Here is an 18,574-nt window from a genome sequence, read left to right as displayed (position 1 = left end):
CTACAGAATAGACTTACTGCTTACCAGGGGCTCGGTTCCCCCAGGAATAATAATGATAGCATTTATTAAGCGCTTACTATGTGCAAAGCACTGTGGTGGTGGCGTGGGCTGGTCTCCTGATGGTAATGATAATACTAACAATATTTGTTAAGCGCTTCCCATGTGCCAGGCCTCGTACTAAGCGCCTGCTGGATTGCGGCCTACCGGCGAGGGGGGCCGGGGCGATGCCGCCCCCCAGACCGAAGTCCTGGCCCTCCGGGCTGCTTAGCGACCACCCCCCCGGGGCTCCTGGGGGGCCGCTGCTGAGGGGCTCCTCCGCCTGCGACGTCTGCTCCGCCTCGGTGGAGAAGAGGATCAGGTGAGGGGGAATGGAGGGGAGGGGGCTGAGGCCTGCCAGCTAGGCCTTCCCGCCTGCACTTGGGGGACAAGGCCCAGCGGCCTGCCCTCCGCCCCCTCGCCGGGGTTGGGGGGCTGAGGTGGGGAGGGTAAACTGAGTCATGAGCCTGCAAGCACCCCCATCCACTCTGGGGAGGAGAGAGTGAGGATCCTGGTCATCCCCTGGGGAGGTTAAACTGAGTCACACACCTGCGCGCACCCCCGTCCACTCTGGGGAGGAGGAGAGAGCGAGGGTCCTGATCATCCCCTGGGGAGGGTAAACTGAGTCACGCACCTGCGCGCACCCCCGTCCACTCTGGGGAGGAGGAGAGAGCGAGGGTCCTGATCATGCCCTGGGGAGGATAAACTGAGTCATGCACCTGCGCGCACCCCCGTCCACTCTGGGGAGGAGAGAGTGAGGGTCCTGGTCATCCCCTGGGGAGGTTAAACTGAGTCACACACCTGCGCGCACCCCTGTCCACTCTGGGGAGGAGGAGAGAGCGAGGGTCCTGATCATCCCCTGGGGAGGGTAAATTGAGTCACGCATCTGCAGGCACCCCCGTCCACTCCGGGGAGGAGGAGAGAGCAAGGGTCCCGATCATCCCCTATTCATTCATTCAATCGTATTTATTGAGCGCTTACTGTGTGCAGAGCACTGAACTAAGCGCTTGGGAAGTACAAGTTGGCAACATATAGAGACGGTCCCTACCCTACGGTGGGCTCAGGGTAAACTGAGTCATGCACTTGCACGCCCCCCTGTCCATTCTGGGGAGGAGAGAGCGAGGGTCCTGATCATCCCCTGGGGAGGGTAAACTGAGTCACGCACCTGCGCGCACCCCTGTCCACTCCGAGGAGGAGAGAACGAGGGTCCTGATCATCCCCTGGGGAGGGTAAACTGAGTCACGCGCCTGCTCACACCCCCGTCCACTCTGGGGTGGGGTCGAGGGGCAGGGGAGGAAGAGAGAGCGAGGGTCCTGATCATCCCCTGGGGAGGGTAAACTGAGTCACGGGCCTGCTCGCACCCCCATCCACTCTGGGGAGAAGTCAGGGGGCGGGGGAGGAGGAGAGAGCGAGGGTCTTGATCATCCCCTGGGGAAGGTAAACTGAGTCACGCACCTGCACGCACCCTCATCCACTCTGGGGTGGGGGAGGAGGAGAGAGCGAGTGTCCTGTCTCCCTTGGGGAGGGTAAACTGAGTCACGTACCTGTGCGCACCCCCGCCCACTCTGGGGTGGGGTCGAGGGGCGGGGGAGGAGAGAGCGAGTGTCCTGATTATCCCCTCCCCAGGGGAGGGTAAACTGAGTCACGCACCTGCACACACCCCCGTCCATTCTGGGGTGGGGTCGAAGGGCGGGGGATGAGGAGAGAGCGAGTGTCCTGATCATCCCCTGGGGAGGGTAAACTGAGTCACGTACCTGCGCACACCCTCGTCCACTCTGGGGAGGAGGCGGGGGAGGAGGAGAGAGCAAGTGTCATCATTCATTCATTCATTCAATCGTAGTTATTGAGCGCTTACTGTGTGCAGAGCACTGTACTAAGCGCTTGGGAAGTCCCAAGTGGGCAACATCTAGAGACGGTCCCTACCCAACAACGGGCTCACAGTCTAGACTCACAGTCAAGTTGTTGCCAACTTGTACTTCCCAAGCGCTTAGTACAGTGCTTTGCACACAGTAAGCACTCAATAAATACGATTGATTGATTGATTGATAGAAGGGGGAGACAGGGAACAAAACAAAACGTGGACGGGTGTCAAGTCGTCAGAACAAATAGAATAATAATAATAATGATGGCATTTGTTAAGTGCTTACTATGTGCAAAGCACTGTTCTAAGCACTGGGGAGGATATAAATTGATCAGACTGTCCCGTGTGGGGCTCACAGTCTTAATCCCCATTTTCCAGATGAGGTCACTGAGGCCCGGAGAAGCTAAGTGACTTGCCCAAGGTCACCCACCTGACAATTGGCAGAGCTGGGATTTGAACCCATGCCCTCCGACTCCAAAGCCCGGGCTCCTTCCACTGAGCCACGCCGCTTCCCTCCTCATCCCCTCCCCCGGGAAGGGGGTAAACTGAGTCACGCACCTGCACGCACCTCTGGGGAGGAGCAGGAGGGAGCCAGCGTCCCAGAGGCCGGACCGGCTCCCTCTGGAAAGGGGGGCCGGGGTTGTGGGTTCGGGTCTCGCGGGGGGGGGGACCCAGGCCCGTCCGGCTGACGTGGCCCCCCGTCCCCAGGATGGAGCAGGTCCGAGCGCTGTGGGGCAGCTTGCTGGACTCCCTGAGCCGCTTCCAGGACTGGTTGGAGGGGGCCGAGGCGGCCACTCCACTCCCCAGCTCGGCCCACGTGCTCTACGCCGAGGCCCGGGCCCAACTCAAGCGCTGCGAGGTAAGGAAGGGGCGCGAGGGGCAGGGGCAGGGGCAGGGGCCAGCCCCCAGGATGCCCAGGCCGGGGGGCCATGGGTGCCCTCCTCCCAACATATTATAATAATAATAAGAAGAAGAAGAATAACGAGGGCATCTGCAGAGGTCTTGGCTTCAAATGCGGCTCCGCCACTCGTCAGCCGCGTGACTGTCTCTATATATTGCCAACTTGTACTTCCCAAGCGCTTAGTCCAGTGCCCCGCACACAGTAAGCGCTCAATAAATACGATTATTACTCCATTTTACTTGTACATATCTATCCTATTTATTTTATTTTGTTAGTATGTTTGGTTTTGTTCTCTGTCTCCCCCTTTTAGACTGTGAGCCCACTGTTGGGTAGGGACTGTCTCTCTATGTTGCCAACTTGGACTTCCCAAGCGCTTAGTCCAGTGCTCCGCACACAGTAAGCGCTCAATAAATACGATTGATTGAATGATTGATTGACTTTAGGCCAGTCCCTTCTCTGGGCCTCAGTTCCCTCATCTGGAAAATGGGGATGAATCAATCAATCAGTCAATCATATTTATTGAGCGCTTACATATCTATTCTATTTTATTTTGTTAGTATGTTTTGTCATCTGTCTCCCCCCTTCTAGACTGTGAGACCACTGTTGGGTCGGGACCGTCTCTACGTGTTGCCAGCTTGGACTTCCCAAGCGCTTAGTCCAGTGCTCCGCACACAGTAAGCGCTCAATAAATACGACTGAATGAATGAAGGTGGCGGAGCGGGATTAGAACCCACGACCTCTGACTCCCAAGCCCGGGTTCTTCCCACCGAGCCACGCGGCTGATGACCTTCATTATTATTATTATTACATGTATATATGTTTGTACATATTTATTACTCTATTTTACCTGTACAGATTTATTCTATTTTGTTTGGTTTATATGTTTCGATTTGTTGTCCGTCTCCCCCTTCTAGACTGCGAGCCCGCCCATGGGACAACCTGATCACCCTGTAACCTCCCCAGCGCTTAGAACAGTGCTTTGCACATAGTAAGCGCTTAATAAATGCCATTATCATTATTATTATTATTATTATTATATGTATACGTTTGTACATATTTATTACTCTAATTTACCTGTACAGATTTATTCTATTTTATTTGGTTTATATGTTTTGATTTGTTGTCCATCTCCCCCTTCTAGACTGTGAGCCCCCCCATGGGACAACCTGATCACCGTGTAACCTCCCCAGCGCTTAGAACAGTGCTTTGCATATAGTAAGCGCTTAATAAATGCCATCATTATTATTATTATTGTACCTACCCCAGCGCTTAGAACAGTGCTTTGCATATAGTAAGCGCTTAATAAATGCCATCATTATTATTATTATTGTTATTGTACCTACCCCGTCGTCATCATGATGTGTTAAGCGCTTCATTCATTCATTCAATGGTATTAATTGAGCGCTTCCTGTGTGCAGAGCACTGTACTAAGCGCTTGGGAAGGCCAAGTTGGCAACATATAGAGACGGTTCCTACCCAACAGTGGGCTCACAGTCGAGAAGAAGCGCTCTCCTCTTGCCCCCGGCCTCCAGGGCCCACCGAGGCACTCTGCCCGTCGGGAGGGGAGCAGAGCCGGGGCCGGGCTGACCTGACTGACCTCTCTGGTGTGTTGTGTGTCCATCCGTCTGTCCGTCCATAGAGAAGCAGCGTGGCTCAGTGGAAAGAGCCCGGGCTTTGGAGTCAGAGCTCATGGGTTCGAATTCCGGCTCCGCCACTTAATAATAATAATAATAATGTTGGCATTTGTTAAGCGCTTACTACGTGCAAAGCACTGTTCTAAGCGCTGGGGGGGGATACAAAGTGATCAGGTTGTCCCATGTGGGGTTCACAGTCTTCATCCCCATTTTACAGATGAGGTAACTGAGGCTCAGAGAAGTTAAGTCATCATCATCAATCGTATTTATTGAGCACTTACTGTGTGCAGAGCACTGTACTAAGTGCTTGGGAAGTCCAAGTTGGCAACATATAGAGACGGTCCCTACCCAACAGTGGGCTCACAGTCTAAAAGGGGGAGATGGAGGACAAAACCAAACATACTAACAAAATAAAATGAATAGATATGTACAAGTAAAATAAATAAATAGAGTAACAAATATGTACAAACATATATACATATATACAGGTGCAGTGGGGAAGGGAAGGAGGTAAGATGGGGGGATGGAGGGGGGGGGAGAGGAAGGAAGCAGACAGTGGTGGAGCCAGGATTCGAACCCATGACCTCTGATTCCAAAGCCCGGGCTCTTTCCACTGAGCCACGCTGCTTGTCAGCTGTGTGACTTCGGGCAGGTCACTTGACTTCTCTGGGCCTCAGTTCCCTCATCTGGAAAACGGGGATTAAGTCTGTGAGCCCCACGTGGGGCAACTTAATTACCTTGTATCTACCCCAGCGCTTAGAACAGGGCTTTGCACGTAGTAAGCGCTTAATAAATGCTATTATTATTATCATCTGTCCGTCTCCTCCCGGGCAGGGGCTGCAGCGGCAGGTCGGGGCGCGGCTGGCCGAACTGGAGGCGCTGAACGGGCGATACCGGCGGCTAGTACTAGGTCGCGGGGCCGGCGAGCGGGCCCGGGCCCAGGGCCGCCTGCGGGCCCTTCTGCAGGACAGTAACCGCCGTTGGCACCTGCTGCACCAACGCGCGGCCGCCGGACACAAGCGGCTCAAGGTGGGCACAGCGGCCGGACCCAGGGGTCAGAGGTCAGAGAGGGAAATCAGCCGCCGGAGCAGCGTGGCTCAGTGGAAATCAATCAATCAATCAATCGTATTTATTGAGCGCTTACTGTGTGCAGAGCACCGGACTAAGCGCTTGGGAAGTCCAGGTTGGCAACAGTCCCTACCCAATCAATCAATCAATCAATCAATCGTATTTATTGAGCGCTTACTATGTGCAGAGCACTGTACTAAGCGCTTGGGAAGTACAAATTGGCAACACATAGAGACAGTCCCTACCCAACAGTGGGCTCACAGTCTAGAAGGGGGAGACAGAGAACAAGACTATACTTTCAGGGATAATAATAAAAATGATGGGATTTGTTAAGCGCTTACTACGTGCAAAGCACTGTTCTAAGCGCTGGGGAGGTTACAAGGTGGTCAGGTTGTCCCACGGGGGGCTCACAGCTTTAATCCCCGTTTTACAGACGAGGCAACTGGGGCCCAGAGAAGTGAAGTGACTTGCCCAAAGTCACACGGCTGACAGTTGGCGGAGCCGGGATTTGAACCCATGACCTCCGACTCCCAAGCCCGGGCTCCTTCCACTGAGCCACGCTGCTCATTTATATAGTATGTGACTAGAGAAGTGAGATCGAAAGTGTAAAGAGACACATATTTATTACTCTATTTATTTATTTTACTTGTACATATCTATTCTATTTTATTTTGTTAGTATGTTTGGTTTTGTTCTCTGTCTCCCCCTTTTAGACTGTGAGCCCGCTGTTGGGTAGGGACTGTCTCTATGTGTTGCCAACTTGGACTTCCCAAGCGCTTAGTACACTGCTCTGCACACAGTAAGCGCTCAATAAATACGATCGATGATGATATTAACAAAATAAAATGAATAGATATGTGCAAGTACTTCACTGGGTCTCAGTTACCCCATCTGTAAAATGGGGATTAAGGCTGTGAGCCCTGCGTGGGACCACCCGATTACCCTGTATCTACCCCAGCGCTTAGAACAGTGCTTGGCACATAGTAAGCGCTTAACGCATACCGTCATCATCAACGGCCTTGGGGGGCGGAGGGGGTGTCTGCAGCCGGAGTCGGGGGTCGGAGAGGGAAATCTGCGGCCAGATAATAATAATGATGATGGCATTTATTAAGCGCTTACTGTGTGCAAAGCACTGTTCTAAGCGCCGGGGAGGTTGCCCCACGGGGGGCTCCCAGTCTTCATCCCCACTTTACAGATGAGGGAACTGAGGCCCAGAGAAGTTTAAGTGACAGATCTTAAACTGTATATATGTATATGCACCTGTATATATGTATATATGTTTGTACATATGTATTACTCTATTTTACTTGTACATATCTATTCTATTTATTTTGTTAGTATGTTTGGTTTTGTTCTTCGTCTCCCCCTTTTAGACTGCGAGCCCACTGTTGGGTAGGGACTCTATAGGTTGCCAACTTGTACTTCCCAAGCGCTTAGTACAGTGCTCTGCACACAGTAAGCGCTCAATAAATATGATTGATCTAGAGGGTCTGCAGCCGGAGCCGGGGGTCTGGGGTGGATGCAGGGGTCAGCAGCCGGGGCGGGAGGAGCCCCTACCTTCCTCTCCCCCTCGTCCCCCTCTCCATCCCCCCACCTTACCTCCTTCCCTTCCCCACAGCACCTGTATATATGTACAGATGTTTGTATATATTTATTACTCTATTTATTTTACTTGTACATATCTATTCTATTGATTTTATTTTGTTAGTATGTTTGGTTTTGTTTTCTGTCTCCCCCTTCTAGACTGTGAGCCCACTGTTGGGTAGCGACTGTCTCTATAGGTTGCCAACTTGGACTTCCCCAGCGCTTAGTACAGTGCCCTGCACACAGTAAGCGCTCAATAAATCATCATCATCATCATCATCAATCGTATTTATTGAGCTCTTACTATGTGCAGAGCACTGGACTAAGCGCTTGGGAAGTACAAATTGGCAACCTATAGAGATAGTCCCTACCCAACAGTGGGCTCACAGTCTAAAAGGGGGAGACAGAGAACAAAACCAAACATACTAACAAAATAAAATCAATAGAATAGATATGTACAAGTAAAATAGAGTAATAAATATGTACAAACATATATACATATAGAGAAGCAGCGTGGCCCAGTGGAAAGAGCCCGGGCTTTGGAGTCAGAGGTCATGGGTTCAAATCCCGGCTCCGCCAATTGTCAGCTGTGTGACTTTGGGCAAGTCACTTCACTTCTCTGTGCCTCAGTTCCCTCATCTGTAAAATGGGGGTGAAGACTGTGAGCCCCCCGTGGGACAACCTGATCACCTTGTAACCTCCCCAGCACTTAGAACAGTGCTTTGCACATAGTAAGTGCTTAATGAATGCTATCATTATTATTATTATTATTATTATATACAGGTGCTGTGAGGAAGGGAAGGAGGTATTGATTGATTGATTGATTGGAGGAGTTGCGGGTGGGGCAGAGTGGTTCCTGGTGGGACGCATGGATCATCATCATCAATCGTATTTATTGAGCGCTTACTATGTGCAGAGCACTGTACTAAGCGCTTGGGAAGTACAAGTTGGCAACATCTAGAGACAGTCCCTACCCAACAGTGGGCTCACAGTCTAAAAGGGGGAGACAGAGAACAAAACCAAACATACTAACAAAATAAAATCAATAGAATAGATTTGTACAAGTAAAATAAATAGAGTAATAAATATGTACAAACATATATACAGGTGCTGTGGGGAAGGGAAGGAGGTATTGATTGATTGATTGATTGATTGGAGGAGTCGCGGGTGGGGCAGAGTGGTTCCCGGTGGGACGCGTGGATCATCATCATCATCAATCGTATTTATTGAGCGCTTACTATGTGCAGAGCACTGTACTACGCGCTTGGGAAGTACAAATTGGCAACAGTGGATGGGGGGCGAGGGGAGCTAACCGGGCGGGGGTCTCTCCGCCCCAGCACCTGGTGAGCCGGAGGGAGCTGTTCGACGGGGAGGAGGAAGGGGCGCGGATGGGGCTCGCCGAACTCGCCCTGCGACTCAGTGAAGTGGAACACTTCTCGGGGGGCTCGGCCCGGCAGAAGGTGGCCCGGCTTCAGGTACGGTACGGGGGGCTGGGGGGCTGGGGGGCTGTCTCCGATACTTGGGGGCTGAGTTTGCCCACTGAGGCACGTGGGCCTGGGTCCGTCAGGTGGGCGCGGGGACCCGCCAGTCCTAATGGAAAGAGCCCGGGCCTGGAATCAGAGGACCTCTATATGTTGCCAATTTGTACTTCCCAAGCGCTTAGTACAGTGCTCTGCACATAGTAAGCGCTCAATAAATACGATTGATGATGATGATGACCTGCGTTCCACTCCCGGCTCCTCCACTTATAATAATAATAATAATGATGGCATTTTATATATGTTTGTACATATTTATTACTCTATTTATTTTACTTGTACATATCTATTCTATTTATTTTATTTTGTTAGTATGTTTGGTTTTGTTCTCTGTCTCCCCCTTTTAGACTGTGAGCCCACTGTTGGGTAGGGACTGTCTCTATATGTTGCCAATTTGTACTTCCCAAACGCTTAGTCCAGTGCTCTGCACATAGTAAGCGCTCAATAAATACGATTGATGATGATGATATTTATGTTTGTACATATTTATTACTCTATTCATTTTACTTGTACATATCCTATTTATTTTATTTTGTCAGTATGTTTGGTTTTGTTCTCTGTCTCCCCCTTTTAGACTGTGAGCCCACTGTTGGGTAGGGACTGTCTCTAGATGCTGCCAACTTGGACTTCCCAAGCGCTTAGTACAGTGCTCTGCACACAGTAAGCGCTCAATAAATACGATTGATTGATGGATTGGAGTCAGAGGTCATGGGTTCAAATCCTGCCTCTGCCAATTGTCAGCTGGGTGACTTTGGGCAAGTCACTTCACTTCTCTGGGCCTCAGTTACCTCATCTGTGAAATGGGGATTAAGATTGTGAGCCCCCCCGTGGGACAACCTGATCACCTTGTAACCTCCCCAGTGCTTAGTACAGTGCTTTTCACATAGTAAGCACTTAACAAATGATGATGATGATGATGATGGCATTTATTAAGCGCTTACTATGTGCAAAGCACTGTTCTAAGCGCTGGGGAGGATATAAGGTGATCAGGTTGTCCCATGTGGGGAGCACAGTCTTCATCCCCATTTTACAAATGAGGTAACTGAGGCTCAGAGAAGTTAAGTGACTTGGCCCAAGGTTACACAGCAGACGTGGCAGAGTCGGGATTCGAACCCATGACCTCTGACTCCAAAGCCCAGGCTCTTTCCACTGAGCCACGCTGCTTCTCTTGTAATGATGACATTTGTTAAGCGCTTACTATGTGCCAAGCCCTGTTCTAAGCGCTGGGGGGATCCAAGGTGATCAGGCTGGCCCACGTGCGGCTCGCAGTCTTCATCCCCATTTGACAGATGAAAGAACCGAGGCCCGGAGAAGTGAGGCGACTTGCCCAAAGTCACCCAGCTGACAGTTGGCGGAGCTGGGATTTGAACCCATGACCTCTGACTCCAAAGCCCGGGCTCTTTCCACTGAGCCACGCTGCTTCTCCAGTTATCTGCTGGGTGACCTTGGGCATGGCAGTTCACTTCTCTGCGCCTCGGTTTCCTCTCCCGTAAAATGGGGATTGAGACCGTGAGTCCCAAGTCGTACAGGGTCTGTGTCCGGCCGGATTATTTAAGCGCTTAGTACAGTGCTCTGCGCCCAGTAAGCGCTCAATAAATGCAATTGAATGAATTATTTTGTATCTACCCCAGGGTTTAGTATAGTGCTGGGCACAGAGTAAGCAGTGAACAAATGCCACTATTATCGCTTATTAATAATAATAACAGTGACGTTATCAATAACAATAATGGTATTTAAGTGCTTACTATGTATTATGTACTAAGCGCTGGGGTGGATACAAGCAAATCGAGTGGGACCCGCTCCCTGTCCCATTTGGGAGCTTACAGTCTCAATCCCCACTTTCCAGGTGAGTTAACTGAGGCCCAGAGAAGTCAAGTGACTTGCCCAAGGTCACCTAGCAGACAAGTGGCAGAGCCAGCATTAGAATCCGCAACCTTCTGACTCCTGGGCCCGTCCTCTCTCCACTAATAATAAGCGCATTTATTAAGCGCTTACTATGTGCAAAGCACTGTTCTAAGCACTGGGGAGGTTACAAGGCAATCAGGTTGTCCCACAGGGGACTCACAGTCTTCATCCCCATTTTACAGATGAGGCAACTGAGGCACAGAGAAGTTCATTCATTCATTCAATCGTATTTATTGAGTGCTTACTGTGTGCAGAGCACTGGACTAAGTGCTTGGGAAGTACAAGTTGGCAACATAGAGAGAGGGGCCCTGCCCAACTTAAGTGACTTGCCCAAAGTCACACAGCTAATCAATCAATCAATCAATCGTATTTATTGAGCGCTTACTGTGTGTAGAGCACTGTACTAAGCGCTTGGGAAGTCCAAGTTGGCAACATATAGAGACAGTCCCTACCCAACAGTGGGCTCACAATCTAGAAGGGGGAGACAGAGAACAAAACCAAACATACTAACAAAATAAAATACATAGAATAGATATGTACAACCATCATCATCATCAATTGTATTTATTGAGCGCTTACTGTGTGCAGAGCACTGTACTAAGCACTTGGGAAATCCAAGTTGGCAACATATAGAGATGGTCCCTACCCAACAGTGGGCTCACAGTCTAGAAGGGGGAGACAGAGAACAAAACCAAACATATTAACAATATAAAATAAATAGAACAGATATGTACAAGTAAAATAAATAAATAGAGTAATAAATACGTACAAACATATATACCAGGATTTGAACCCATGACTGCTGACTCCAAAGCCCGGGCTCTTTCCACTGAGCCACGCTGCTTCACTAGGCCCGATTATTATTATATGAGGGACGAGCCGGCGGCTGAAGGATCTGAAATTGTCTCCGGCAGAGGGGTGGGAGGCTGGGGCTGCCCTGGGGTCGCAGACCTCTGCCCCCCCTTTTTTTATGGTATTTGTTAAGCGCTTATTATGAGAAGCAGCGTGGCTCAGTGGAAAGAGCCCGGGCTTTGGAGTCAGAGGTCATGGGTTCAAATCCCGGCTCTTCCAATTCATTCATTCATTCATTCAATCGTATTTATTGAGCTCTTACTGTGTGCAGAGCACTGTACTAAGCGCTTGGGAAGTCCAAGTCGGCAACATATAGAGACGGTCCCTACCCAACGACGGGCTCACAGTCTAGAAGGGGGAGACAGACGACAAAACAAAACATGTGGACGGAGCAAATAGAATTAAAGCTAGGTGCACATCATTAACAAAATTAATAGACTAGTAAATATGGACAAGTAAAATAAATTTTGATAAATCTGTACAAACATTCAGCTGTGACTTTGGGCAAGTCACTTCTCTGTGCCTCAGTTACCTCAGTGACGTCACCTGTAAAATGGGGATGAAGACCATGAGCCCCCCGTGGGACAACCTGATCACCTTGTAACCTCCCCGGCGCTCAGAACAATGCTTTGCACGTAGTAAGCGCTTAATAAATGCCATTATTATTATTACCTGTCAAATGGGGATGAAGATTGTGAGCCCCCCGTGGGACAACCTGATCACCCTGTAACCTCCCCGGCGCTTAGAACAGTGCTTTGCACATAGTAAGCGCTTAATAAATGCCATTATTATTATTATCTGTCAAATGGGGATGAAGACTGTGAGCCCCTCGTGGGACAACCTGATCACCTTGTAACCTCCCCGGCACTTAAAATAATGCTTTGCACGTAGTAAGCGCTTAATAAATGCCATTATTATTATTATCTGTCAAATGGGGATGAAGACTGTGAGCCCCCCGTGGGACAACCTGATCACCTTGCAACCTCCCTGGCGCTTAGAACAATGCTTTGCACGTAGTAAGCGCTTAATAAATGCCATTATTATTATTATCTGTCAAATGGGGATGAAGACTGTGAGCCCCCCGTGATCACCTTGTAACCTCCCCGTTGCATAGAACAATGCTTTGCACATAGTAAGCGCTTAATAAATGCCATTATTATTATTATCTGTCAAATGGGGATGAAGACTGTGAGCCCCCCGTGGGACAACCTGATCACCTTGTTACCTCCCCGGCGCTTAGAACAGTGCTTTGCACATAGTAAGCGCTTACTAAATGCCATTATTATTATTATTATTATCTGTCAAATGGGGATGAAGACTGTGAGCCCCCCATGGGACAACCTGATCACCTTGCAACCTCCCAGGTGCTTAGAACAATGCTTTGCACATAGTAAGCGCTTAATAAATGCCATTATTATTATTACCTGTCAAATGGGGATGAAGACTGTGAGCCCCCCGTGGGACAACCTGATCACCTTGCAACCTCCCTGGCGCTTAGAACAGTGCTTTGCACATAGTAAGCGCTTAATAAATGCCATTATTATTATTATCTGTCAAATGGGGATGAAGACTGGGAGCCCCCCGTGGGACAACCTGATCACCTTGTTACCTCCCCGGCGCTCAGAACAATGCTTTGCACATAGTAAGCGCTTAATACATGCCATTATTATTATTATCTGTCAAATGGGGATGAAGACTGTTAGCCCCTCGTGGGACAACCTGATCACCTTGTAACAATGCTTTGCACGTAGTAAGCGCTTAATAAATGCCATTATTATTATCTGTCAAATGGGGATGAAGACTGTGAGCCCCTCGTGGGACAACCTGATCACCTTGTAACAATGCTTTGCACGTAGTAAGCACTTAATAAATGCCATTATTATTATTATCTGTCAAATGGGGATGAAGACTATGAGCCCCCTGTGGGACAACATGATCATCACCCGGTAGCCACCCCAGCGCTCAGAACAGTGCTTGGCACATAGTAAGTGCTTAATAGATGCCATCGTCATTATTATGAGCTAAGCACCTTCTTTTGTCCTCTTTTCTTCCCGTCCTGTCTTCCCTTCCCTTCCGGTCTGTGCCCCGTGGGCAAGGCCTTCCGGAGCGACGTGCAGCGTGTAGCGCAGCGTGTGGACTCGGTGCTGGCGGCCGGAGAGGGGCTGATGCAGCGCAGCGCTCCCCGGGATGCGGTGGCCCTGGAAGAGGCTCTGCGGGCCCTCAGCGGGCAGTGCCACGCCGTGTTCGGCCGGCTGGCCCGGCTGCAGGGCAGACTCGTCAGCCACAGCCTGGTAGGGTGCCCGGGGACCCCCCCAGGGGCGGGGGGCCGGCTGGGGCTGGGTGCTCGAGCCCCCTGCTCTGCCCTCCGTCCCCCCACCCCGACCCTAGGTGTTCGAGGACTCGTGGCTGCCCGAGTGGGACTCGGAAGGCGAGGAGTGCGGGGCAGGCCGGGGTCCCCCCGAGGAGCTGGAGTGGGACCCGGCGGGGGACGTCGGAGGCTCAACCTCGCCCGACGACGAGGACTCGTCCTTCCACAGCGGTGGGTGGCCTGACCCTTGACCTCTGACCCCCGGCCGGGCATCATCATCAATCGTATTTATTGAGTGCTTACGGTGTGCAGAGCACTGGACTAAGCGCTTGGGAAGTCCAAGTTGGCAACATATAGAGACAGTCCCTACCAAAGAGTGGGCTCACACCCAGAGGACCCCGGATTGAGGACGGGGGCATGGCTCTGCCCTGATCTGGGGGACACGAGGTTGAGGAGGGGGCACGGCTCTGCCTGTAAGTGCTTAATAAATGCCATCATTATTATTATTATTATTATTATCACCCTATATGTCGCCGACTTGTACTTCCCAAGCGCTTAGTCCAGTGCTCTGCACACAGTAAGCGCTCAATAAATGCGATTGAATGAATGAATGCCCTGGTTCTTGTCCCAACAAGACTGCTCGCCAGGGCTCGCCGTCAAATCAATCAATCATTCGTATTTATTGAGTGCTTACTGTGTGCAGAGCACTGGACTAAGCGCTTGGGAAGTACAAGTTGGCAACATATAGAGACGGTCCCTACCCAACAGTGGGCTCACAGTCTAGAAATGGGGACGGAGAACGGGGATTGAATCCCCATTTTACAGGTGAGCAAACTAAGGCGTGGGGAAGTGAAGTGACTTTCCCAAGGTCTCACAGCAGGCAAGTCTATTCTATTCTATTTATTTTGTTAATGTGTTTCGTGACTTGCCCAAGGTCTCACAGCAGGCAAGTCTATTCTATTCTATTTTGTTAATATGTTTTGTTGTCTGCCCCTTCTGGACTGTGAGCCCGCTGTCGGGTAGGGACCATCTCTATACGTTGCCAACTTGGACTTCCCAAGTGCTTAGTACAGCGCTCTGCACACAGTAAGCGCTCAATAAATACGATTGAATGAATGAACCACATGATTGGGGAGGGGGCTTGGCTCTGCCCCGGTCCAGGGGACCCCATATTGAGGAGGGGGGCATGGCTCTGCCCTGATCTGGGGGAGACGAGATTGAGAAGGGGGGCTTGGCTCTGCCCTGGTTCTTGTTGAGAAGCAGCGTGGCTCAGTGGAAAGAGCCCAGGCTTTGGAGTCAGAGTCATGGGTTCAAATCCCGGCTCTGCCAACTGTCAGCTGTGTGACTTGGGGCAAGTCACTTCTCTGGGCCTCACTTCCTTCATCTGTAAAATGGGGATTAAAACTGTGAGCCCCACGTGGGACCACCTGATCACCTTGTAACTCCCCAGTGCTTTGCACATAGTAAGCGCTTAACAAATGCCACCATCATCATCATCATCATCAATCGTATTTATTGAGCGCTTACTGTGTGCAGAGCACTGTACTAAGCGCTTGGGAAGTACAAATTGGCCACATCTAGAGACAGTCCCAACCCAAGTGGGCTCACAGTCTAAAAGGGGGAGACAGAGAACAAAACCAAACATACTAACAAAATAAAATAAATATTATTATTGTTGGGGGGGAGCGCAGCTCTGCCCCGGTCCAGGGGACCCCAGATTGAGGAGGGGGGCATAGCCCTGCCCTGATCTGGGGGAGACGAGATTGAGGAGCGGGCACAGCTCTGCCCCGGTCCCGGAGGGAACCCCAGATTGAGTAGGGGGCACGGCTCTGCCCCGATCTGGGGGAGACAAGATTGAGGGAGGGGGCACGGCTCTACCCTGGTCCGTGTTGGAGGGAACCACGAGATTGGGGAGGGGGCACGGCTCTGCCCTAGTCCGGTCGGGGGGAGACAAGATTGAGGAGGGGCTGTAGCTGTGCCCGGCAGATGCCAACTAAGGCTTCTTTCTTTCAGGAAAATCGGGCCCAGAGGCCGACTGGGTTTGGGCGAGCGGGAGTCCCGGCCAGATGGAGACGGGTACGGCGGACGCCTTCCCGACAGGGGTGAGTGGCGGCGAGGCCGGGAGAGATCTCTCTGGCTCTGCCTGTCTCTGTGCTGACCCCCCGTCTCTCTCCACCTCCTTCTAGGCCGCGTCCGGCCCTACCCAGCCCACCGCCACTGCATCACTGGGCCCGCTCCAGCACTGCCCACCCCAGGATGGGGGTTCGGATCCAGCCGGGCTCTCCCCGGCCCCCTTTCCATCGCCGGTTGGGGCCGGGCCGGCCGTGGTGCGGAACCGGGGTCCCCCGGGGCTGGGCGTGGAGACGGGCCGCGTGGAAAATTGGCTGAGGACGACCACGGCGGGAAGGCAGCGCTGCTCCCCCCCGGAAAGCCAGGTCCCGGAAGCCCCGGCCCCCCGGGAATCCCCCCACCCTCCTATGGGCCCGTGCCAAGGGTCTCCCCCACCCCTCTGAGCGGCAACATGGTTTACTGGGACTCAGAAGGACCTAGGTTCTAATCCCGGCTCCGCCGCTCGTATGCTGTGTGGCCGTGACCGAGTCCCTTCCCCTTTCTGGACCTCAGCTACTTCATCTGTAAATAATAATTAAGGCAGTAAATGTGGCGCTTGGTAAGTGCTTACTAGATGCCACGTCATGTTCTAAGCACTGGGCTAGATCCAGGTTAAGCAGGTTGGACCCAGTCCCTGACCCACATGGGGCTCCCGGTCTTAATCCCCATTTTACAGATGAGGGAACTGAGGCCCAGAGAAGTGAAGCGACTTGCCCGCGGTCCCACAGCAGACAGGTGGTGGAGCCGAAATGAGAACCCAGGTCCGTCTGACTCTCAGGCTCGGGCTCTAGCGACTAGGCCGTGCTGCTTTACGATGAACTTGCAGCCACCGCAGCACTGAGAATGCAAGTATGCACATAGTAAGTGCTAGAGAAGCAGTGTAGCTCAGTGGAAAGAGCCCGGGGTCATGGGTTCGAATCCCGGCTCCGCCACATCTGCTGTGAGACCTTGGACAAGTCAGTTAACTTCTCTGAGCCTCAGTGACCTCAACTGTAAAATGGGGATTAAAACTGTGAGCCCCACTTGGGACAACCTGATCACCTTGTATTCCCCCATTGCTTGGAACAGTGCTGGGCCCATAGTAAGCGCTTAACAGAGAGAAGCGCGGCTCAGTGGGAAGAGCCCGGGCTTTGGAGTCAGAGGTCATGGGTTCAAATCCCGCCTCTGCCAACTGTCAGCTGTGGGACTTTGGGCAAGTCACTTCACTTCATGGGGCCACAGTTCCCTCATCTGTAAAATGGGGATTAAAAACCGTGAGCCCCCCGTGGGACAGCCTGATCACCCTGTAACCTCCCCAGCGCTTAGAACAGTGCTTTGCACATAGTAAGCGCTTAAGAAATACCATCATTATTATTATTATTACCAAATGCCACCATTAATTAATTAATTAATTAAGCACCATCATTGTTATTAGGCCCTGAAGATGCAGCCCGGCTCCCGCGCCCCCGACGAGGTGGCCCTGCAGATAGAAATGGGGTAAGAAGGGGGAAGGGGAAGGAGGGTGAAATGAGTATATAAACCTGTATATATGTATATATGCTTGTACATATTTATTACTCTATTTATTTAGCTTGTACATATCTATTCTATTTATTTTATTTTGTTAGTATGTTTGGTTTTGTTCTCTGTCTCCCCCTTTTAGACTGTGAGCCCACTGTTGGGTAGGGACTGTCTCTATATGTTGCCAATTTGTACTTCCCAAGCGCTTAGTACAGTGCTCTGCACATAGTAAGCGCTCAATAAATACAATTGATGATGATGAGGCAGGGGAAGAGGGGGGTGTTGTGCAGCAACCTTCCCCTGCTCCTCTCCTGCAGCTCCGTGGCCGGACCCCCATCGCCACCCAGACGGGGTCGGGCGGGCCCCGGGCCGGGGTTGCTCCTGCTGCTGCTCCTGCTGCTCCTAAGCGCCCTGTGGTTCCTGCTCCGGCAGCGGGGGCCCGACTGCACCCTACACCGTCCCGCCTGGACCCCCGGCCTAGTCTTGCGCTATGTCAACGGCCCCCCTCCCACCTAGCCCCCGCCCCCTGACTCTCCCCTCCCCAGACCCTAAACCACAGGGTACCCTCTCACCCCCCTCACCCCCATTATTGGACCATCAACTGTGCGGTCAATCAATCAATCGTATTTATTGAGCGCTTACTGTATGCAGAGCACTGTACTAAGCGCTTGGGAAGTACAAGTTGGCAACATATAGAGACAGTCCCTTCCCAACAGTGGGCTCACAGTCTAGAAGACTGTGTGCGATCCCCCCGGTTCCCCCTCACTTGAGCATAAACCACAGCGTAATAATAATGATGGCATTTATTAAGCACGTACTATGTGCAAAAGACAGTTCTAAGTGCTGGGGAGGTTACAAGGTGATCAGGTTGTCCCACGGGAGGCTCACAGTCTTCATCCCCATTTGACAGATGAGGGGACTGAGGCCCAGAGAAGTGAAGTGACTTCCCCAAAGGAACACGGCGGAGAAGTGGCGGAGCCGGGATTAAGATTTGAGAAGCAGCGTGGCTCAGTGGAAAGAGCCCGGGCTTTGGAGTCAGAGGTCGTGGGTTCAAATCCCAGCTCCGCCACTTGTCAGCTGGGTGACTTTGGGCAAGTCACTTCACTTCTCTGGGCCTCAGTTCCCTCATCTGGAAAATGGGGATGAAGACTGTCAGCCCCCTGTGGGACAACCTGATCAACTTGTAACCTCCCCAGAGCTTAGAACAGTGCTTTGCACCTAGTAAGCACTTAAAAATCACCATTATTATTATTATTATTAACCCATGACCTCTGACTC

General features: G+C 51.5%; 1 protein-coding gene across 1 annotated transcript; it reads left to right on the top strand.

The window, feature by feature from the left end:
* Positions 1-224: 224 nt before the first annotated feature.
* SYNE4 (spectrin repeat containing nuclear envelope family member 4) lies at positions 225-17,812 on the top strand. Its single transcript, XM_038767555.1, has 10 exons — positions 225-358; positions 2,606-2,756; positions 5,267-5,461; positions 8,422-8,559; positions 13,476-13,670; positions 13,768-13,918; positions 15,701-15,789; positions 15,874-16,122; positions 17,211-17,272; positions 17,614-17,812. The coding sequence occupies exons 1-10, from the start codon at positions 225-227 to the stop codon at positions 17,810-17,812; spliced, it is 1,563 nt and encodes a 520-aa protein (XP_038623483.1).
* Positions 17,813-18,574: the final 762 nt, after the last annotated feature.

The sequence above is a fragment of the Tachyglossus aculeatus genome, chromosome 26, assembly GCF_015852505.1.
Source record: "Tachyglossus aculeatus isolate mTacAcu1 chromosome 26, mTacAcu1.pri, whole genome shotgun sequence".
NCBI classification, from domain to species: Eukaryota; Metazoa; Chordata; class Mammalia; order Monotremata; family Tachyglossidae; genus Tachyglossus; species Tachyglossus aculeatus.
Note: the sequence above shows the minus strand (reverse complement) of the source record. Positions and strands in the feature narration are given on the sequence as shown.

Excerpts from the sequence above, each read along its gene's own strand:
- SYNE4 (XM_038767555.1), top strand. The coding sequence starts at position 225 with ATGCCGCCCCCCAGACCGAAGTCCTGGCCCTCCGGGCTGCTTAGCGAC. Across the intron at positions 359-2,605 it reads TCGGTGGAGAAGAGGATCAG|GATGGAGCAGGTCCGAGCGC; the intron begins GTGAGGGGGAAT and ends CCCCGTCCCCAG. Across the intron at positions 5,462-8,421 it reads CCGGACACAAGCGGCTCAAG|CACCTGGTGAGCCGGAGGGA; the intron begins GTGGGCACAGCG and ends TCTCCGCCCCAG.